The sequence below is a fragment of the Oncorhynchus keta genome, chromosome 24 (assembly GCF_023373465.1).
Source record: "Oncorhynchus keta strain PuntledgeMale-10-30-2019 chromosome 24, Oket_V2, whole genome shotgun sequence".
Classification (NCBI taxonomy): Eukaryota; Metazoa; Chordata; class Actinopteri; order Salmoniformes; family Salmonidae; genus Oncorhynchus; species Oncorhynchus keta.
The window spans coordinates 46145456-46168884 of record NC_068444.1 but is presented as its reverse complement, the minus strand read 5'-3'; the positions used below and the strand labels follow the sequence as shown (position 1 = coordinate 46168884).

The following is a 23429-nucleotide window of genomic DNA, read 5'->3' as shown; positions in this document are numbered from 1 at the left end:
AAAGAAAACTGGAAGGGGTGCATTTTTTTCCTATGTAGCTACCATTGTAAAACAATGAGAACATTAGTATAATACTGAACGAAAACATAAATGTAACAAAATTTCAACAATTTCACTGAGTTACAGTTCATAAACTCAGCAAAAAAAGAAACGTCCTCTCGCTGTCAACTGCGTTTATTTTTAGCAAACTTAACGTGTAAGTATTTGTATGAACATAACAAGATTCAACAACTGAGACATAAACTGAACGAGTTCCACAGACATGTGACTAACACAAAATGAATAATGTGTCCCTGAATAAAGGGGGGGTCTAAATCAAAAGTAACAGTCAGTATCTGGTGTGGCCACCAGCTGCGTTAAGTACTGCAGTGCATTTCTTCCTTGTGGACTGCACCAGATTTGCCAATTCTTGCTGTGAGATGTTACCCCACTCTTCCACCAAGGCACCTGCAAGTTCCTGGACATTTCTGGGAGGAATGACCCTAGCCCTCACCCTCTGATCCAACAGGTCCCAGACGTGCTCAATGGGATTGAGATCCGGGCTCTTCGCTGGCCATGGCAGAACACTGACATTCCTGGAAATCACGCACAGAACCAGCAGTATGGCTGGTGGCATTGTCATGCTGGAGGGTTATGTGAGGAAGAGCCTGCAGGAAGGGTACCACATGAGGTATGAGGATGTCTTCCCTGTAACGCACAGAGTTGACATTGCCTGCAATGACAACAAGCTCAGTCTGATGATGTGACACACCGCCCCAGACCATGACGGACCCTCCACCTCCAAATTGATCCCGCTCCAGAGTACAGGCCTCGGTGTGATGCTCATTCCTTCGACGATAAACGCGAAACCGACATCACCCCTGGTGAGACAAAACCGCAACTCGTCAGTGAAGAGCACTTTTTGCAGTCCTGTCTGGTCTAGCGACCGTGGGTTTGTGCCCATAGGGGACGTTGTTACCGGTGATGTCTGGTGAGGATCTGCCTTACAACAGGCCTACAAGCCCTCAATCCAGCCTCTCTCAGCCTATTGTGGACAGTATGGAGGGATTGTGCGTTCCTGGTGTAACTCGGGCAGTTGTTGTTGCCATCCTGTACCTGTCCCGCAGGTGTGATGTTCGGATGTACCGATCCTGTGCAGGTGTTGTTACACGTGGTCTGCCACTGAGAGGATGATCAGCTGTCCGTCCTGTCTCCCAGTACCGCTGTCTTAGGCGTCTCACAGTACGGACATTGCAATTCTTTGCCCTGGCCACATCTGCAGTCCTCATGCCTCCTTGCAGCATGTCTACGGCACGTTCCCACAGATGACCAGGGACCCTGGGCATCTTTCTTTTGGAGTTTTTCAGAGTCAGTAGAAAGGTCTCTTTAGTGTCCTATGTTTTCATAACTGTGACCTTAATTGCCTACTGTCTGCAAGCTGTTAGTGTCTTAACAACCATTCTACAGGTGCATGTTCATGAATTGTGTGTAAGGTTCATTGAACAAGCATGGGAAACAGTGTTTCAACCCTTTACAATGAAGATATGTGAAGTCATTTGGATTTTTACGAATTATCTTTGAAAGACAGGGTCCTGAAAAAGGGATGTTTCTGGGCTGGCATGGTTACACATGGTCTGTGGTTGTGAGGCCGGTTGTATGTCCTGCCAAATTCTCTATAGCTTATAGTAGAGAAATTAACATTCAATTCTCTGGCAACATCTCTGGTGGACATTCCTCCAGTCAGTTTGTCAATTGCCCGCTTCCGAAAAACCTAAAACATCTGTGGCATTGTCTTGTGTGACAAAAGTGGCCTTTAATTGTCCCCAGCACAAGCTGCACCTGTGTTATGGTAATGCTGTTTAATCAGCTTCTTGATATGCCGCACCTGTCAGGTGGATGGATACTTGGCAAAGCAGAAATGCTCACTAACAGGGATGTAAACAAATGAATGCAAAACATTTGAGAGAAATAAGCTTTTTGTGCGTATGGAATATTTCTGGGATGTCTTATTTCAGCTCATGAAACAAGGGACCAACACATTACATGTTTTGCTTATATTTTTGGTCAGTATACATTACTGTAGTAGCCCACAACACAACAGTGGCCATGCATGAACATAACCTTCTACCATTGCTCCCACATAGAAAATATCTGTGTTGTGTAACAACCCTAAACGCTGGCAGTAGTCTACTTATAAGGTCTGACTAATCAATCCACCAACCGTCAGCGAGATGGATCATGAAGACAAATGTGATAAAACTGAGGTCACAGATCAACATCTTCGCTGCTGCGTTGACCAAATGCCTGGAGGTACCAGGGGAATTTTGGGCCCCCAGGGACCCCAGGAACCAGAACTGGAGGCCAGCCAGAGACAGATGTAAAGAGAGAGATCAATGGAGGATTAATGTTACAGCATGTAAAGGGTGCACTCGCACGACATGGGAGAATGTAAGCTCTTCTGTCACTAAGACTAGTGAGACCAGGGTTACTTTAATCTCAGATATGTCAGAAACATGCCACTATGCAACACACTGACCTAAAAAACCTGTTCATAGATAATGTGTCCAAGAATTTGGAAGGGTTACAAATATACTTTGGTTAAATGATATAGTGTAATTCCTGAGCGCTCTGGAGCAGGTTTTCATCTCTGTACTTTGCTCCGTTCATCTTTGCCTCGATCCTGACTAGTCTCCCAGTCCCTGCTGCTAAAAAACATCCCCACAACATGATGCTGCCACCATGCTTCGGAACGGTGCCTGGTTTCCTCCAGACGTGACGCTTCATCAGACCAGACAATCTTGTTTCTCATGGTCTGAGAGTCTTTATGTGCCTTTTACCAAACTCCAAGTGGGCTGTCATGTTCCTTTTACTGAGGAGTGGCTTCTGTCTGGCCATTCTACCATAAAGGCCTTATTGGTGGAGTGCTGCAGAGATGGTTGTCCTTCTGGAAGGTTCTCCCATCTCCACAGAGGAATTCTAGATCTCTGTCAGAGGCCCTTCTCCCCTTTCTGTTTGAGAAAGTCCAGCTCTAGGAAGAGTCTTGGTGGTTCCAAACTTCTTTCATTTAAGAATAACGGAGGCCACTGTGTTCAATGCTACGGACATTGTTTCTGTATCCTTCCCCAGATCTGTGACTCGACACAATCCTGTCTCAGAGCTCTACAGACAATTGGCGCCGGAGGAAATGGCTGCCGTTTTACAGCCTCCAAACCAATTGTGCTATTATGTGTGGGTTTTTTTCGTGTTATTTGTAACTTATTTTGTGCATAATATTTCTGCCACCGTCTCTTATGACCAAAAAGATATTCTGAATCACCCTAGTCAAAGACTGTTCTCTCTGCTACCGCAGGGCAAGCGGTACCGGAGCGCCAACTCTAGGCTTCTTAACAGCTTCTACCCCCAAGACAGAAGACTCCTGAACAGCTAAAATGGTTACCTAGACCCCTCTTTACTCTGCTGCTACCCTCTGTTTATTTAACTCTTTCTACATACTACCTCAATTACCTTCACTAAATTGTGCCCCACACATTGACTCTGGACCAGTAGTCCCTGTTTTTACCCTCATTGGGTTAACTGCCTGTTCAGAACAACAGATCTGTACCTTGTCAGCTCAGGGGTTTGAACTTGTAACCTTCCGGTTACTAGTCAAACGCTCTAACCACTAGGCTACCCTACCGCCCCAGATATCACTCAGCGATAGACTTTTAGCTTTGAGGTCTTAAGTTATTGAATCTGCTTTGAAAGTGATACAGTAAAAAAAAATATTCAACTGCAAATCCTCCACCTTGTGAGGAGTATTTGATGCCACAAGGCAAACTGGATGATTATAATTATGTAAATAGTTTCTCGAGTCAAATTTGTATCACATCTAACCTTGATACAGGAAACATTACTAAGTGGTAAACACACAGCAGCCCTGAATCCAGTGGCTTTGCACCAAGGTAGCAAAACATGAGTCATTTCTTCCAACATGAGAAGCATTGGCCAACTTCATCACAATGAAATACAGTATCAATGGCTTCCTGAGTAACCTTAGTTAGCTCTATTAGAGCCTGGAATAGTGCCCTGAGTGGTGAAGTAATGAGAAAGAACGGAAGCTTTTTGGTCTGTCTGGTGAGTGGACTGGCCTCTGTCATCACCTGCTCTTACTGCTTTTACTGGGAGAGAGCAGGGATGGGTTTCTCATCGCTCTATCCCTCCTTCCACCCTCCAGTCTCTCCATCCATGCCAGCAAGAGTACTGTCTCTTTATAACCATCCTCTGCAGGGTCTGAAACAACCGGATGCATCCGTTTTTCAGGGGAAATGGAACGCGAGCCTGGGGCACTTTTGAATGTTAAAACCTCTCTAGGGGGTGTGGGACGGTAGCGTCCCACCTGGCCAACATCCAGTGAAATTGCAGAGCACCAAATTCAAAAACAGAAATACTCATTATAAAAATTCAGAAAACATACAAGTGTTATACATCGGTTTAAAGATTAACTTCTTGTGAATCCATCCACGGTGTCAGATTTTAAAAATGCTTTACGGCGAAGCATACCATGCGATTATCTGAGAACATAGCCCAGCAGACAAATCATTACAAACAGTTACCAGCCAAGTAGAGGAGTTACAAAAGTCAGAAATAGCAATAAAATTAATCACTTACCTTTGATGATCTTCATATGGTTGCACTCACAACACTCCCATTTACTCAATAAATGTTTGTTTTGTTCGATAAAGTCCCTCTTTATATCCAAAAACCTCAGTTTTGTTTGTGCGTTTTGTTCAGTAATCCACAGGCTCGAAGGCAGTCACAACAGGCAGACGAAAAATCCTAAAAGTATCAGTAAAGTTTGTAGAAACATGTCAAACGATGTTTATAATCAAACCTCAGGTTGTTTTTAGTCATAATATTCAATAATATTTCAACTGGACAAAAGCTTTGTCAATATAAAAGGAAAACAAGAAAGACGCACGAAAAACCTCTGGGACACTGCAGTGTCCACTCATTCAGTGGTCTTACTCCCTAATTTTTCAGAATACAAGCCTGAAATAATTTCTAATGACTGTTGATATCTAGTGGAAGCCATAGGAAGTGCAAGTTGAGTCCTAAGTCAATGGATACTGTAATGGCATTCAATAGAAAACTACAAACAGAAAAAAATCCCACTTACTGGATGGATTTTTCTCAGGTTTTCGCCTGACATATCAGTTCTGTTATACTCACAGACATTATTTTAACAGTTTTGGAAACTTTAGAGTGTTTTCTATCCAAATCTACCAATGCATATCCTAGCTTCTGGGCCTGAGTAGCAGGCAGTCTATTTTGGGCACGCTTTTAATCCGGAGGTGAAAATAGTGCCCCACCCCTAGTGAAGTCACAAGGTGACACTATATCTTAACTCCTCATCCACATTTACTGGATTAGTTCAACAGTGCAGAAGAGAACCTCCACTGGCCATTTTATTATTTTGTCAAGAACAGAAAGGAAGAAACGCCGCTCTGGCGTTGCTTTTACAGCTGATAACTTAGGTTACTCTATCACTGACATCACTGTGTCCCCAGTGGACACAGGCCCTGCTCCGACCAAGACAGAGTCTCCTGTGTCAGGCAGAATGGGAGCCATTGTGGCCCTGGGGAACAGAACGTCCACACAAAGACAGGCTGGGTTGGAGGCGTGGGGTGTTAGGGGGAGACAGCATCTCGCCCAACCTGACATTGTCTATGCCACTTTATGTCAGGCACAACAATAACCGAAGAGTCCTGCATTTAACCAGGGAATTCTGCATTTAATGCAATGCACTACACTACCTCTCAACTCCACTGGTTTGTATGGTAACTACGGGCTCTTTGGGATGGGCCACTGACAGAACTGATATGGCGTCTGAGATGGGCACACAGAGGACAGAGGACATTGCTGCTGACAAAGACAAGTGAAACTGGAGACACACAGTGACAGGTCCCCACTACTACAGACAAGGACCTTACTGAGAACCCCGAAAATGAATGTCCCTATTACATAAGAAGTCCATTCTTTCTCATGTCATTCATTCACTCTTTGGTAATCTACTGTGGTAAATTAAATAGTTACATTATGTAAGATATCAGAAAATAACATGTATGGTTTTACATATACCTAAGTATCAAAAGAAAATGTAATTGCTCAAATATAAGTATTGAAAGTAAAGTAAAAGTAGAAATCATTTCAAATTCCATATACTAAACAAACCAGATGGCACCATTTTAAAATATTTGTTTTATTATTTAGGGATAACCAGGGGAACACTCCAACATTCAGACATCATTTACAAACAAAGCATTTGGGTTTAGTGAGTCCGCCAGATCAGACGCAATAGGGGTGACCAGGGATGTTCTCTTGATAAGTGGGTGAATTGGACCATTTTTCTGTCGTTAGTCATTCAAAATGTAACGAGTACTTTGAGTGTCAGGGAAAATCTATGGGAGTAAAAAGTACATTGTTTTCTTCATGAATGTAGTGAAGTCAAATTAAAAGTTGTCAAAAATATAAATAGTATAGTACAGCCCAGATACCCCAAAAAACGATTTAAGTAGTTCTTTAAAGTATTTTTACTTAAGTTCTTTACACCACTGGCATTATGTGGGTTGAATGCTGTAACAACACAGAATAAAAAATATATTCAAGTACCATGATGGTAGTGAATCTGCTTATCACTTATTAACCATCATTTATTCACATTACTTTACGTTCATAAAATATTTCAGTTGTTGGGTATATTTGTTTTATTTGATGACTTTATTATTTAATTCCAAGTCATCATCTCATCTCTATAGAGCTGCAGCCTATGCTTTCTGACAAAAATCACTATTTTGAAGTCAATAAGGTATACTTTTATGATTGATGAATACCAACTATCAATCACTTGGATCATGTATTTTCAGGTAGAGATACCTTGTGAACAGTGGAGGCTGGTGGGAGGAGCTATAGGAGGATGGGCTCATTGTAATGGCTGGAGTGGAATCATTGGAACGGAGTCAAACGTGGTTTCCATATGTTTGATGTGTTTGATACCGTTCCATTTATTCCATTCCAGCCATGACAATGAGCCCATCCTCCTATAGCTCCTCCCATTAGCCTCCACTGTTCACGAAGCAACAGCTGCTCTCTACATCCCCCTTCATAATACTCCATTCTTCTGACTCTTCTGGAGCAGGTGTAAAAGAAACACAGACCGGACAAGTAGATGCTTAATGGATTATGGTCATTGTAGTTAATGACCAAGTTTTAAGCATTACACTATGTACAATTATTGGTCCTGTTGGAAACTACAACTCCATACTACACCGCACAGTTCAGGCTGTATCTGATTTATCTCTTGAGAAACAGCGCAAAGCTCATATTAAACAGAACAACATGGAATTCAAATAATTGAATCGGTCTGTCTATTAGTTGTTTAAAAAACAAAAAAGAACCAACATTTCGGTTAATGGCTCAGAACTAGTAGGCCTATTGTGGCCCTTTTAGTGTGATATGTTACCATTAAATTAGTAATTGTTTATCCATATCATCTTTTTTTTGTTAATCTTCACCTAACCTACTCTATTCTCTGTGAGGATTTGTCATAGACACAGACAGATGACACATCTCTGTATCTTTCCTATTATGGCGTCTGTGAGAGCACGTGCAGCCCCATTGAGCCCATCTCCATTTTGAAGTAGTCCATTTTCTTCCTCTACTACTGCTATGAGTTGGTAAACAAACTGAAAGGGTGCCTACTGCCACCTGGAGTGTGTTGTTTGAACATGTATAAAGCCAAGGTTGGCGATTTACTGCCACCTGCAGTTACGGTTGGAATGTTTGTTCACAAGTACAATTAATTGGCTGACCCCTCCTGGCGAACTGGATGGAATTATGTGATCCTTTCTTTAACCCATAGGAAGTCCCACCCAGTTGACGACTTCAACATGTGAAATTCCTCAATGGCGCTGCCCATGCTAAAATGGGCTTTCTGGCACTAGAATTGTCTAAGTCTATGTGATTTGTTACTCTAAGCTCTCAGCCAAACCAAAACATGTAATTGTTCTGTGGTAAGGAGCTCATCCAACATACAGTACCAGTCAAAAGTTTGGACACACCTAGTCCTTCAATGGTTTTTCTTTATTTGTACTATTTTCTACATTGTAGAAAAATAGTGAAGACATCAGAACTATGAAATAACACATATGGAATCATGTAGTAACCAAAAAGTGTTAAACAAATCAAAATATATTTTAGATTCTTCAAAGTAGCCACCCTTTGCCTTGATGACAGCTTTCCACACTCTTGGCATTCATTCATCCAGCTTCACCTGGAATGCTTTTCCAACAGTCTTGAAGGAGTTCCCACATATGCTGAACACTTGTTGGCTGCTTTTCCTTCACTGCGGTCCAACTCATCCAAAACTATCTCAGTTGTGTTGAGGTCAGGTCATCTGATTCAGCACTCCATCACTCTCCTTCTTGGTCAAATAGCCCTTACATAGCCTGGAGATGTGTTGGGTCAATGTCCTATTGAAAAACAAATGATAGTCCCACAAATCGCAAACCAGATGGGATGGCGTATCGCTGCAGAATGTTGTGGTAGCCATACTGGTTAAGTTTGCCTTGAATTCTAAATAAATCACTGACAGTGTCACCAGCAAAGCACCATTTACATTACATTTACATTTAAGTCATTTAGCAGACGCTCTTATCCAGAGCGACTTACAAATTGGTGCATTCACCTTATGACATCCAGTGGAACAGCCACTTTACAATAGTGCATCTAAATCTTTTAAGGGGGGGGGGGTGAGAAGGATTACTTTATCCTATCCTAGGTATTCCTTAAAGAGGTGGGGTTTCAGGTGTCTCCGGAAGGTGGTGATTGACTCCGCTGTCCTGGCGTCGTGAGGGAGTTTGTTCCACCATTGGGGGCCAGAGCAGCGAACAGTTTTGACTGGGCTGAGCGGGAACTGTACTTCCTCAGTGGTAGGGAGGCGAGCAGGCCAGAGGTGGATGAACGCAGTGCCCTTGTTTGGGTGTAGGGCCTGATCAGAGCCTGGAGGTACTGAGGTGCCGTTCCCCTCACAGCTCCGTAGGCAAGCACCATGGTCTTGTAGCGGATGCGAGCTTCAACTGGAAGCCAGTGGAGAGAGCGGAGGAGCGGGGTGACGTGAGAGAACTTGGGAAGGTTGAACACCAGACGGGCTGCGGCGTTCTGGATGAGTTGTAGGGGTTTAATGGCACAGGCAGGGAGCCCAGCCAACAGCGAGTTGCAGTAATCCAGACGGGAGATGACAAGTGCCTGGATTAGGACCTGCGCCGCTTCCTGTGTGAGGCAGGGTCGTACTCTGCGGATGTTGTAGAGCATGAACCTACAGGAACGGGCCACCGCCTTGATGTTAGTTGAGAACGACAGGGTGTTGTCCAGGATCACGCCAAGGTTCTTAGCGCTCTGGGAGGAGGACACAATGGAGTTGTCAACCTTGATGGCGAGATCATGGAACGGGCAGTCCTTCCCCGGGAGGAAGAGCAGCTCCGTCTTGCCGAGGTTCAGCTTGAGGTGGTGATCCGTCATCCACACTGATATGTCTGCCAGACATGCAGAGATGCGATTCGCCACCTGGTCATCAGAAGGGGGAAAGGAGAAGATTAATTGTACCCCCACACCATCACACCTCCTCCTCCATGCTTCATGGTGGGAACTACACATGCAGAGATCATCTGTTCATCTACTCTGCGTCACACAAAGACACAGCGGTTGAAACCAAAAATCAAAATTTGGCCTCATTAGACCAAAGGAGAGATTTCCACAGGTCTAATGCCCATTGCTCATGTTTCTTGGCCCAAGTAAATCTCTTCTTCTTATTGGTGTCCTTTATTAGTTGTTTCTTTGCAGCAATTCGACCATGAAGGCTTGATTCACGCAGTCTCCTCTGAACACTTGATGTTGAAATGTGTCTTTTACTTGAACTCGTTTATTTGGGCTGGAATTTCTGAGGCTGGTAACTCTAATGAACTTATCCTCTGCAGCAGAGGTAACTCTGGGTCTTCCTTTCATGTGGCGGTCCTTATGAGAGCCAGTTTCATTGCGCTTGATGGTTTTTGCAACTGCACTTGAAGAAATGTTCAATGTTCTTGAAATGTTCCACATTGACTGACCTTCATGTCTTAAAGTAATGATGGACTGTCTTTTCTCTTTGCTTATAATATGGACTTGGTATTGGCTATCTCTTGTATCACCATGCCCATATTGTCACAATACAACAGATTGGCTCAAACGCATTAGGAAAAAAAAGAAATTCCACAAATGAACTTTTAATAAGGCATTTAAATGCATTCCAGGTGACTACCTCATCATATTGGTTGAGAGAATGCCAAGAGTGTGCAAAGCTGTCATCAAGGCAAAGGGTGGCTGCTTTGAAGAATCTAAAATCTAAAATTTATTTTGATTTGTTTCACAGATTTTTTTTTTTTCACCTTCATTTAACCAGGTAGGCCAGTTGAGAACAAGTTCTCATTTACAAATGCGACCTGGCCAAGATAAAGCAAAGCAGTGTGACAAAAACAACAACACAAAGTTACATTTACATTACATTTACATTTAAGTCATTTAGCAGACGCTCTTATCCAGAGCGACTTACAAATTGGTGCATTCACCTTATGACATCCAGTGGAACAGCCACTTTACAATAGTGCATCTAAATCTTTTAAGGGGGGTGAGAAGGATTACTTTATCCTATCCTAGGTATTCCTTAAAGAGGTGGGGTTTCAGGTGTCTCCGGAAGGTGGTGATTGACTCCGCTGTCCTGGCGTCGTGAGGGAGTTGTTCCACCATTGGGGAGCCAGAGCAGCGAACAGTTTTGACTGGGCTGAGCGGGAACTGTACTTCCTCAGTGGTAGGGAGGCGAGCAGGCCAGAGGTGGATGAACGCAGTGCCCTTGTTTGGGTGTAGGGCCTGATCAGAGCCTGGAGGTACTGAGGTGCCGTTCCCCTCACAGCTCCGTAGGCAAGCACCATGGTCTTGTAGCGGATGCGAGCTTCAACTGGAAGCCAGTGGAGAGAGCGGAGGAGCGGGGTGACGTGAGAGAACTTGGGAAGGTTGAACACCAGACGGGCTGCGGCGTTCTGGATGAGTTGTAGGGGTTTAATGGCACAGGCAGGGAGCCCAGCCAACAGCGAGTTGCAGTAATCCAGACGGGAGATGACAAGTGCCTGGATTAGGACCTGCGCCGCTTCCTGTGTGAGGCAGGGTCGTACTCTGCGGATGTTGTAGAGCATGAACCTACAGGAACGGGCCACCGCCTTGATGTTAGTTGAGAACGACAGGGTGTTGTCCAGGATCACGCCATGTTACACATGTTACACATGTTACACAAGTTACACATGGGATAAACAAACGCACAGTCAATAACTCAATAGAAAATATGTATAGTGTGTGCAAATTAAGTAAGGAGGTAAAGCAATAAATAGGCCATAGTGGCGAAGTAATTACAATTTAGCAAATAACACTGGAGTGACAGATGTGCAGATAAGGATGTGCAACTAGAAATACTGGTGTGCAAAAGAGCATTATTCCATATGTGTTATTTCATAGTTTTTAAGTCCTCACTATTATTCTACATTGTAGAAAATAGTGAAACATGAAGAAAAATCCCTTGAATGACTCGGTGTGTCCTAAATTTTGACTGGTACTGTAAGTGGGAATGTGGTGACCTCTAGTGGCAAAAAGCGGTGATGACAGGTTTGAACGAAAATAAACCAATGGGCTTGCTGTTTACTCAGAGCTGTTTCTCTTGACCAATCAATGCGAACGATGTTGTTAAAGTAGAAAAAAAATAGAAAAAGATGGCGTTCATTGTCTTGTAAATCTGACTGAGTACCACGTTTGGCTAACGTTACATTTATACACTCTCGACATTTCATGTGAGTATAAATTGAACTGGTAGTTTATCTATCTAACGTTACGTATACCATAGTATTCATATTTAATACACCAGGGCTCTCGTTCAACTTCACCCTACCTGCACAGACAGCTAGCTAGCCACTTTGCGGAGGAAGACCGATTGCTAGCTTGTCATGTTTTTGGTAGATAATAATATTTCTCAAATGCACATTGTAATACGTGAACAACTGTCTTGCGAACATAGTCTACACGGGGGAAAACAATAAACGAGCTAGAAAGTCTCATCCGGTACGGTAAAGTGTGTATGTAGTAGTTATGCCTGGTTCATGGGCATAGCGACGCGTTACGGTCTCCTTTGCAGATTTCTTCAATACTTTAGTTACTTCTCACCAAAGCAACGATGTTGGTTGATCGCGGACAAATTCTGTGTGGGCAGTGTTCATTCGTATTTTGGAGAAATTACACAACTCTTTAACACTTTGTTTACAACCAGACTGTTTCTGGGTCATGCATGCACTTACAAGGGTCATTGCGGTCCGACGCATAGCGCATGAACCAGAGGTAAATGCATAGCATCTAAGTCGTGAGCCGGCAGTGTCGACGAGGCACAACTTTGTTGCTAGTTTCACCAAGAAAAACGTACATCATGGAGCTTATACATCGTATGACATTGGCATGTGCAAAAAAAACGAACTCTTGAATTCCATGTAAGGCATGTGGTTGATAGATAATGTGTGTGGCACTTGTCAGTATGAAGGTGGTCAATTTGAAACAAGCCATCCTCCAGGCTTGGAAGGAGCGCTGGAGCGACTATCAATGGGCCATCAACATCAAAAAGAACTTCCCAAAGGGAGCCACATGGGACTACCTCAACTTGGCAGGTCAGTTGATTTATGTTGATCAACAATATCAATGTTTGGGAAATGGGAAGGCACCAATGAATGTGTATGATTTCATTATTGTTCTATTTCCCTATGTTCCAGAGGCTCTCATGGAGCAGGCAATGATTGGCCCTTCTCCCAACCCGCTCATCTTGTCCTACCTCAAGTATGCCATCAGTTCCCAGGTAAGGTTTACATTTTGAAACCCATATTTTACCATGTACATAACCTCAAAATATACACGTGTTCCAGGCCATATGTGAAAATTCAAACTTTTTGATAAAATCATGAAACTTGGTTCACCTGTACAGTTTGAGGCCCTGAACATTTTCAGATATGGATCACAAAAACCATCACAAAAACGACTCATGGCAGCCATTTTCCATTCCACCATAACCAAATAATGTATTTTGCGTCATATCTCCTGAACCAAACATGAAAACATAGAACGTGTAATGTCTAACCCTATGTTTTGATGGTCAAGGATTACAATGGTGCCATGTACAACAACATAAAACAGTTCAGATTATTATATAATGGTTGAGTACTGGAATACCTTGAAAATCAGACGTTCTCAAGTTGGTATTTAAAAAGTACTTGAATTGAAATGAGAGGAGAACAGAAAATGAGGAAATATGTTAATATGAAAAATATTAGAAAAATGCCTTGGTGTAGCGAATTAATTTCCATGCAGACTACAGAGTTTTATTTCGTCATGTGCTTCACGTTCTGGTTGCCAGGCTCGCTCGCTCATTCCACCCACACTGCCACTCAGACAGGCAGGTACAGAACTGACTGATTAGCGGCCAAACGTCACATTGATAGCTAAAATGCCAGGCAAGTATAGATTCATTCTTGCCTGGCGGGATATTGATGTTTATGAATGGGTTTTGCCAGACCCAACCAGGGATGTAGTGGAGGGTAAATGCTGTTTTTACGCACCTTTGTTGTTTTGTTCATAAGCGTTTACGCACTTATTGCATTTCCATTTTTGCTCAAGGTTTCTTGATCTGAGTTCTAATCGCGCCTAACTCTGAACGAGTGACGGATTCATGTGTGCTTGTTATATTCGCCAGCTCCCCCGGTTTTGCCTTGTTACCAGCGCATTCATTCACCACTTTGTCAAATGGGAAACTCTGCCGTGTCAACAGAAATCCCCCAAACAAAAACCCTCTGACTCACGGAGAATGAGTAAATAGTCGGTAATATTTCAATCAGATGTCTAGCCAGCTAGATAGATCAAGGGCTCTGTAGAAAAAAAACCTCAGAAAGGCTCGAACCTAGAAAGAAACCTAGAGGTGAACCAGACTGAGGTGTTGCCTGTCCTCTTCTGGCTGTGCCGGGTGGAGGTTATAAGAGTACATGGCCATTTTAAGTCCAGATTGTTCTTCAAGATGTTCATAGATGACCGGCAGGGTCAAATAATAATCGCAGTGGTTGTAGAGGGCAACCGGTCAGTACCTCAGGAGTAAATGGCTTTTCATAGCCGAGCAGAGAGTCGGAGAGACACCGGGTAGCACATCCGGTGCACAGGTCAGGGTTCCCTTGCTGCAGGCAGAACAGTTGAAACTGGAGCAGCAGCACGACCAGGTGGACTGGGGACAGCAAGGAGTCATCAGGCCAGGTAGTCCTGAGTCATGATCCTAGGGCTCATGTCCTCCGGGAGGGAGAGAGACAAAATTAGAGGGAGCATACTTAAATTCACACAGGACACCAGATAAGGAGAATTACAACATATATAACAGACTGACCCTAGCCCCCTGGCACATAGACTATTGCAGCATAGATACTGGAGACATGCAGTGGGTCAAGGGACACTGTGGCCCCGTCCGACGATACCCCCGGACAGGGCCAACCAGGCAGGATACAACCACACCCACTTTGCCAATGCACAGCCCCAACACCACTAGAGGGATATCAACGGGCCATGAACCGACTACCCTGAGACAAGGCTGAGTATAGCCCACAAAGATCTCCTCCACCACACAAGCCCGAGGGGGCGCAATACCGGACAGGAAGATCACGTCTGTGACTCAACTCACTCAAGTGATGCACCCCTCCTAGGGACGACATGGAAGAGCACTAGTAAGCCAGTGACTCAGCCCCTGTAATAGGATCAGAGTCAGAGAATCCCAGTGGAGAGAGGAGCCGGCCAGGCAGAAACATCAAGGGCAGTTCGTCACTCCAGTGTCTTGCCATTCACCTTCGCAAACCTGGGCCACACTACACTCAATCATAGGACCTACTGAAGAGATGAGTCTTCAGTAAGGACTCTTAAGGTCGAGACCGAGTCTGCGTCTTTTACATGGATAGGCAGATCATTCCATAGAAATTGAGCTCTATAGGAGAAAGCCCTGCCTCCAGCTGTTTGCTCAGAAATTCTAGGGACAATAAGGAGGCCTGCGCCTTGTGACTGAAGCATTTTGTCTACATGATTTGTCTTCAGGAACACAGTTAGTTGCTGCGCAACAGCTTTTTCCAAAATGGGAGATCGAATGGGAGATTCGATATAGGCCGATTAGTTTAAAAAAATATTTTCCGGGTCAAGGTTTGGCTTTTTCAAGAGAGGCTTTAATACTGGATAGGGAGCCATTTGTATTGTTCAACAGGAGGGCCAAGCACCGGAAGTAGCTCTTTCGGTTCAACTGAGCTTTGGAGAAATACGCAGATTCAAAGTGGAGTCTGTAATAATTTTTTTAATGATCATGATCTTTTCATCGAAGTTTGAATTTATCACTGCTGAAGTGAAAGCTAACATCTGTTAAATGCTGCTTTTTAGTTTGCTTTGCGACAGGATTAAAAATACATTTTGGATTGTTCTTATTCTTCTCAATTAGGTTGTAAAAATAGGATGATCGAGCAGCAGTGAGGGCTCTTCGATATTGCACGGTACTGTCTTTCCAAGTTAGTTGCAACGGAAATGATAGAGCGCCATTTCCGTTCCAATTTTTTTGGAAGCTTTCTTCAGGGCTCGGGTATTTTCTGTTTACCAGGGAGCAAATTTCTTGTGCCCAATGTTTTGTTTTTAGGGATTTGACTGCATCCTAGGGTATTAGGCAAGGTTAAATTAAGATCCTCAGTTTTTTGTACGCCAATGTCCTTGGGTAGGTGGAGGGAGTCTGGAAGGGCATCTATGAATCTTTGGGTTGTCTGAGAATTTATAGCACGACTTTTGATGATCCTTGGTTGGGGTCTGAGCAGATTATTTGTTGTGATTGCAAACGTAATAAAATTGTGGTCCGATAGTCCAGGATTATGAGGAAAAACATTAAGATCCACAACATTTATTCTACGGGACAAAACTAGGTCCAGAGTATGACTCTGGCAGTGAGTAGGTCCAGAGACACGTTGGACAAAACTCACTGAGTCGATGATGGCTCCGTAAGCCTTTTGGAGTGGGTCTGTGGACTTTTCCATGTGAATATTGAAGTCACCAAAAATGTGAATATCTGCCATGACTACAAGGTCTGATTTGAGTTATTCAGGGAACTTGGTGAGGAACGCTGTATACGGCCCAGGAGTCCAGTAAAGAGTAGCTATAAAAAGTGATTGACTGGGCTACATGTATTTCATGACTAGAAGCTCAAAAGACAGTATTTTTTTCTGTAAATTGCAATTTGCTCTCATAAGTGTTAGCAACACCTCTGCCTTTGCAGGATGCACAGGGCTATGGTCACTAGTGTAACCAGGAGGTGAGGCCTCATTAACACAGTAAATTCATCAGGCATCAGTCAGGCCGATCACTTCAAGATTATGATGAATTGGTACCCTTTCCCAGATCTGTGCCTCGACACAATCCTTTCTCCGAGCTCTGCAGACAATTTCTTCGACCTCATGGCTTGGTTTTTCCAATCAAGTTGTAGAACCATCTCAAGGATGATCATTGGAAACAGGATGCATCTGAGCTCAATTTCAAGTCTCATAGCAAATGGTCTGAATACTTATGTTAAGGTATCAGTTTTTATTTTTAATACATTAGTAAATGTTTCTAAACCACTGTCATTATGGGGTATAGTGTGTAGATTGATGAGGGAGGGGGAAAACGATTTAATCAATTTTAGAATAAGGCTGTAATGTAACAAAATGTGAAAAAAGTTGATCTGAATACTTTCCGAATGCCCTGTACAGTAGTGTGGTCTGTGGGTGTCACTGGCTGACACACCATTTCATGGGGCCACAATCTAAAGGTTTAGGCCAGGGTTTCGCAAACCCGGTCCTGGGCCCCCCCCCCCCTGGGTGCACATTTTTTGACCTAGCAGTACACAGCTGAATCAAATAATCAATGCTTGATGATGAGTTGGTTATTTGAATCAGCTGTGTGTAGTACTAGGGCAAAAACCAAAACATACACCTAGGGTGGGCCCCGGGACCGAGTACACCTAGGGTGGGCCCCGGGACCGAGTACACCTAGGGTGGGCCCCGGGACCGAGTACACCTAGGGTGGGCCCCGGGACCGAGTACACCTAGGGTGGGCCCCCAGGACCGAGTAGGACCGAGTACACCTAGGGTGGGCCCCAGGACCGAGTACACCTAGGGTGGGCCCCCAGGACCGAGTACACCTAGGGTGGGCCCCCAGGACCGAGTACACCTAGGGTGGGCCCCCAGGACCGAGTTTGGGAAACCCTGGGTTAGACTGTACAGTGCAATATGATTGCCCAATGCACACAATAGACTGACTTTGACTGTGGAAAATCACCTTCAATGTCGTGCAATAAGAGCTAAGACGCTAATACTTGTTTATACTCTTGAGAATTGTTTTCTGTTGGTGTCACTGAGTACGCTGATACCCCATTTCATGGGTGCACAATCCGTAGCTAAGGCTTTATAGTGCATAGGAGTATGCCCCCAATGCAATTATGCAGTCTAATACTTCCACAGTTGGATTTCAACAGTTTTTTGTCAAACTAATGAATCATTGTATTTCATTTGAAATGATGTAACAACATTCCAATCTAGTCCAAATTGGCATGATTTCCCTGTGTGTATTTGCTTTGCTTTTTAAGGCAAACTGCAAATTCTACTTTTGTGACTAATCGTTATTGTGGCTAGATTTCAGCAGGAGGAAGGACACAACTTTAGCAAACGTATAGATAGATATGTATTATGTAGAACAAACATGCCTCTGAATCTAAGGAATCATGTCAGTTCTGTTAATGGCATTTCTATCTGCACTGTACCAAAATGTTTTTGTATTAAATATGCCCACTGAGCTGTAGAAGATCCCCGCTCTGCCCATCGCTTGTCTGTCTGGAAAGCTTCCTCAACTGAAAACGTGTGGTGGGTCGGCCCAGGCTGAACCCACCCACAGCCCATATCGCCCGTTCCGTGGCGAGGGGTTTCTCTAGCGGTTAGAGCGTTTGGCCAGTAACTGAAAGGTCGCTAGTTCAAATCCCAGAGTTGACAAGGTGCAAAATCGGTTGATGTGCCCTTGAGCAATTAACCTTAATTGCCCAAGAGTCACTGTTGATAATTGCAGACCCTGGCCGTTACCCCATTCTCCAAGGGTGTCTCATGGAGAGTGAGATATGCAAAAAACGCATTGTGAAATAGGACAAACACAAACACCGACCCAAATGAATATTATCAAATCTGTGTCCAGATATTTTCAAAGGCCTTCCTGTGTTCCATGAATTTACACAGTATATACTTACACAACCAGCAGAAAGACGACAGCTGAAATAATATTATTTTGCATACGTTGTCAGAAAGTGATTTTATTGTTCTTCCAGTAGTTTCCCATGGCACTTGACAATTTTATATAATAATCAGAACTGTTTCTGGTGTACATGGCACCGTTGTAATCATTGACCAGCAAAACATAGTTGCAAACCTCACCCTTTCTGTGTTATCATGTTTGGTTCAGGAGATGTGACACAAAATAAATGTTTTTTGTTATGACGGAGTGGAAAATGGTCAGGGGGAGGCATTTCTGCGATGGCTCCATATCTGAAAATGTTCAGGGCCCCAAACAGTACAAGTGTACTAAGTTTCATGCTTTTATGAAAAAGTGAACATATCACATTTCATATTGCTTGGACTAATATAAGATCTGTATTTAGTTGTTGTGATATTGAAGGGTTAATCTGCATATTCTTCCTTCCCATGGTAGGCAAGACAGTGTAGGAGATTTGCTGGTGAAAAGTGACAAAAGGTGTTTGATTTATGCACAATTATTATTAATGGAAGCCATTGTATTTCCTCAGATGGTCTCTTATTCAAGTGTTCTCTTAGCCATCAGTAAGGTGAGTTGGGTTCCTCTTTCTGTCACTCTGGCCAGTAACAACGGTCTCGACTGCTACCAGACATGCATGTTTTCATCGGATGACAGCTTGTCTGACATGCTCCTTTTTGTTCCGCAGTTTGATGACTTCTCCAGAGAGCTCTGCGTCAAGTCCCTGTTGGAGATCATGGACATGTTCTGCCACCGTCTCAGGTACTACACACTTGCTTTATCCCGTCCCACTCCCATCCTGTTATATTCTTCCTTCTTTTAAATTTGACAATGGTGTTAGCCCTAGAAAATGTTTCATCCTGGCTCTGCTGAGAAAGAGATGCAACTTTCTTTTTTTTTTTTTGCGTTAAATATGGTTGAAGCATTAATAGTTACGAGTCTGCTGGTTGAATGATTATCTCAGAGCGTCAGAGAGCGAGTGCATTTCTGACATCAAGTCATCTTTCACATTGAAAAATAATACCCCAGAATAATCCCAAACATCAATTCTAACCCCACCCACCCTCCATCCCAGCTGCCACGGGAAGGCGGAGGAGTGCATCGGTCTGTGCCGGGCCCTTCTGGGTGTGGTAGTGTGGCTCCTGACGGGCTGCGCCTGCTACTGCGAGAGGCTCAGGGAGCTGGGGCCGTCGGCCAGCACAGAAGCCAACCTGAGGGCCTGCCTGGAGAGGCTAAGGGAGTTGGTGAACAGCCAGAAGAACAGGGCCCTAGTCCACATCGCTCGCCTGGAGGACCAAGGTCAGTCAGGGGATACAGAATCTTCTAAGAGGTTGTCCTATAACTAAACTCAGCAAAAAAAAGTGTCCCTTTCAAAGATAATTCATAAAAATCCAAATAACTTCACAGATCTTCATTGTGAAGGGTTTAAACACGGTTTCCCATGCTTGTTCAATGAACCATGAACAATTTAATGAACATGCACCTGTGGAACGGTTGTTAAGACACTAACAGCTTACAGACGGTAGGTAATTAAGGTCACAGTTATGAAAACTTAGGACACTAAAGAGGCCTTTCTACTGACTCTGAAAAATACCAAAAGAAAGATACCCAGGGTCCCTGCTCATCTGCATGAAGGTGCCTTAGGCATGCTGCAAGGAGGCATGAGGACTGCAGATGTGTCCAGGGCAATAAATTGCAATGTTTGTACTGTGAGATGCCTAAGACAACGCTACAGGGAGACAGGACGGACAGTTGATCGTCCTCGCAGTGGCAGACCACGTGTAACAACACCTGCACAGGATCGGTACATCCGAACATCACACCTGCGGGATAGGTACAGGATGGCAACAACAACTGCCCGAGTTACACCAGGAACGCACAATCCCTCCATCAGTGCTCAGACTGTCCGCAGTAGGCTGAGAGGCTGGACTGAGGGCTTTTAGGCCTGTTGTAAGGCAGGTCCTCACCAGACATCAACGGCAACACCGTCCCCTATGGGCACAAACCCACCGTTGTTGGACCAGACAGGACTGGCAAAAAGTGCTCTTCACTGACGAGTTGTGGTTTTGTCTCACCAGGGTTGTTGGTCGGATTCGCATTTATCGTCAAAGGAATGCGCGATACATCAAGGCCTGTACTCTGGAGCGGGATTGATTTGGAGGCGGAGGGTCCGTCATGGTCTGGGGCGGTGTGTCACAGCATCATCGGACTGAGCTTGTCATTGCCTGCAATCTCAATGCTGTGCGTTACAGGGAAGACCTCCCTCATGTGGTGCCCTTCCTGCAGGCTCATCCTGACATGACCCTCCAGCATGACGATGCCACTAGCCATAATGCTCGTTCTGTGCGTGATTTCCTGCAAGACAGGAATGTCAGTGTTCTGGTGCAGTCTGAGGAGGAGATGCACTGCAGTACTTAATGCAGCTGGTGGCCACACCAGATACTGACTGTTACTTTTGATTTTGACCCCCCCTTTGTTCAGGGAAACTTTATTCCATTTCTGTTAGTCACATGTCTGTGTAACTTGTTCCGTTTGTCTGTTGTTGAATCTTGTTACCTATATTTACACATGTTAAGTCTGAAAATAAATGCAGTTGACAGTGAGAGGAAGTTTCTTTTTTTGCTGAGTTTACATGTAGTTAGCTGCATATTATTTTGATTAAACTGAAATAACAATGTATTCATATTGGTGTAGCATTTGATTTGAATGAATTTCATTGGTGTGTTTGACTCCACATCATGTGATATGTTTCCAAAGCTTCCTGGACCAATGTGGAGCAAGCTTTGATCAAAGTGACAGAGGGGCTCAACAGTCTAACCAATCAGACACTGAGAGGCAAGCTGGAGGAGTGCATTTCATTGGTGAAGAGGTGAGAATGTAGCACTTATGGGGTACAAGCCAATGGCCTTTGTAAACAATAATTGAAGCCACGATGGATGTTTTTATAATCATCTGACCAATCTTGCCCCACAGTATTCCTACGATTCTGTCTGAACAGTCAGACCCCCCGCACCACTCGTTGTTCCCGTCGGTCCACGCCTTCATCATGCTGGAAGGAACCATGAACCTGACAGGGGAGACTCAGCCACTGGTGGAGCAGCTCATGATGATCAAGAGGATGCAGGTGAGCCTTAATTGGTCTAGAGTTAACGTATGCAAAGCATATGCAACTTTCGCTTTTAGTTGAGGGAAGTTGTAAATCCGTTTACTTCCTGAATTGACTGAATTGAAATGGAATATTGACCCCCAAGCCCGGTGCATTCCCCTGTGCAGCGTATCCCTGCGCCGCTCTTTGTGTTGGAGATCTGGAAGGCGTGTTTCACTGGCCTCATCGAGTCACCAGAGGGCACCGAGGAACTCAAGTGGACCGCCTTCACCTTCCTTAAGGTACTTCTCACAATGAATGCCAGATAGTTACAGTATATAAATGTTTCATGGTCCTTGGAGCAAGCATTTGAATGTTTTCTTTTCATTGGAGCCCATGAGATGTCACCATCTTACTGATCATCCTCTCATCTGTAGATCCCCCAGGTTCTCCTCAGGCTAAAGAAGTATCCCCAGGGTGAGAAGGTACAGGTATAGTACTGAGTTATTTATTCTCTTTACATACAAAACAATCAATGGTTATAAGATCTGTTTCAAGTGTATTTACTTGTAATATACATTGGAAATATGAAAGGGGTAATCGAGGGTCTATGCATTCTGTGGAAAATAATAGACGACAACTAACCATGCACGGAGTTGCATTATTTTCCTGAGAACGCAGAGAGCCCCGAGTTGGTTATCCCTTTTATACCAAGGCTGTAATTGAACACATTTGCTGGTAGAAATGCTTTCCAAAGCTCACTGAAGTAGCTAGCAAGTTTATGGGATAGGTGCAGTCGTTGCCTTGGTAACCAAACAGACTTGCTAGCTTGGTTAACCAAGCCGTCCGTCCTAGCTTGCTATTATGAAAATCGAATTAAGCAATGCCAGTAATATTTTAAATTAGATTTTTTTTGCTTTCATAAGCAGCTCAAACATAGAAGATGTAAGAATGAACTTCATAGCCATTGGATAATGCCGTGTATTGCAGGGCAATAATGCACGCTCTAGAACAGGGGAGGTACTGCAGGGAGTCTGCAGACAGATAAATAAATCAATGAAACCACAAACGTTATTGAATACAGGGCTGACCACTTTTGAAGATACCTTGGAGTGAGACCTCTCCTGAATGTGGAAGTATGGGTGTCCCGTCCTTGGAAAAATACAGTTTTAAAGCTCATTTCCTGCCATTTATATTTTCACATGGCCCATGACCAGGGTGGAATCAAATGTTTTAAAAATCACAGGTCAAGTGTATTTAGGATTCTTTTAAAGTTGAATATACACGTAAAACACACTGACTTGGTTTGAAGTTACTTTGAAATGATTTGGGCATGACATTTAGAGTCTGCTCTCTGGGGAAGATATAATTATGTTGGTTTTTGGTTAGAAAATGCTAATAATAATGGTTGGTTGAAGTGGCTAACCATAGGGTGGTTTGTACTCTCTCCTTGTCCATAAGAAAAGCATGGAAATAAGTCCTTCCTTTGGGTGAACTATCCCTTTTTAAAATAGGAAAGCTCTCGGCAGAAAGAATCCTGCCGAGAGGTAGCTCTCCGAGGGGTTTGGCCATCCCTGATCTATGTTTCCCAAATACTGGGGGTTTGAATATGTTCATCTGACAAATTATCCCACATTCAAGAAAAATCTAACGAATATCACTCTTCAGGTGGCTGAGGCTGATTTGCAAAACCTTGCCATCTTGCCTACATCAGCAAGCTATTTTATTATTTCTGCCTAGCAGCTTGTGCACAGTACAAAAATGACAAACTAGGATAAGGGGGCATTTCAATATAGCCTATTCTCATTTTATTACTGTCTATCTTCATCACTGTCCAGCACTCCCTCAAAAAAGATTTCTATATTTTCAAAGACACACATTGCCATTAGATTTAAAATAACCTAATTACACCAGCAAAATTGGTTAGAAG

The 23429-nt window shown here is 43.7% G+C and overlaps 1 protein-coding gene across 3 annotated transcripts in view; it reads left to right on the top strand.

Moving 5' to 3' along the window:
• Positions 1 to 11751: 11751 nt before the first annotated feature.
• The window catches only part of LOC118357614 (mediator of RNA polymerase II transcription subunit 24), a 31760-nt gene continuing 20082 nt past the window's right edge, over positions 11752 to 23429 (top strand). For 2 of the 3 annotated variants that reach the window (XM_035734910.1, XM_035734909.1), the window contains exons 1-10: positions 11752 to 11882; positions 12613 to 12743; positions 12846 to 12928; positions 18947 to 18985; positions 19103 to 19176; positions 19490 to 19713; positions 21172 to 21283; positions 21388 to 21538; positions 21688 to 21801; positions 21937 to 21984. In XM_035734910.1, the coding sequence (XP_035590803.1) occupies positions 12614 to 12743; positions 12846 to 12928; positions 18947 to 18985; positions 19103 to 19176; positions 19490 to 19713; positions 21172 to 21283; positions 21388 to 21538; positions 21688 to 21801; positions 21937 to 21984 (975 nt within the window). In that variant the 5' untranslated portion in view covers positions 11752 to 11882; position 12613. Of the gene's footprint in view, positions 11883 to 12612; positions 12744 to 12845; positions 12929 to 18946; positions 18986 to 19102; positions 19177 to 19489; positions 19714 to 21171; positions 21284 to 21387; positions 21539 to 21687; positions 21802 to 21936; positions 21991 to 23429 lie in introns of all 3 variants that reach the window. The other variant, XM_035734907.1, reaches the window with a different exon arrangement.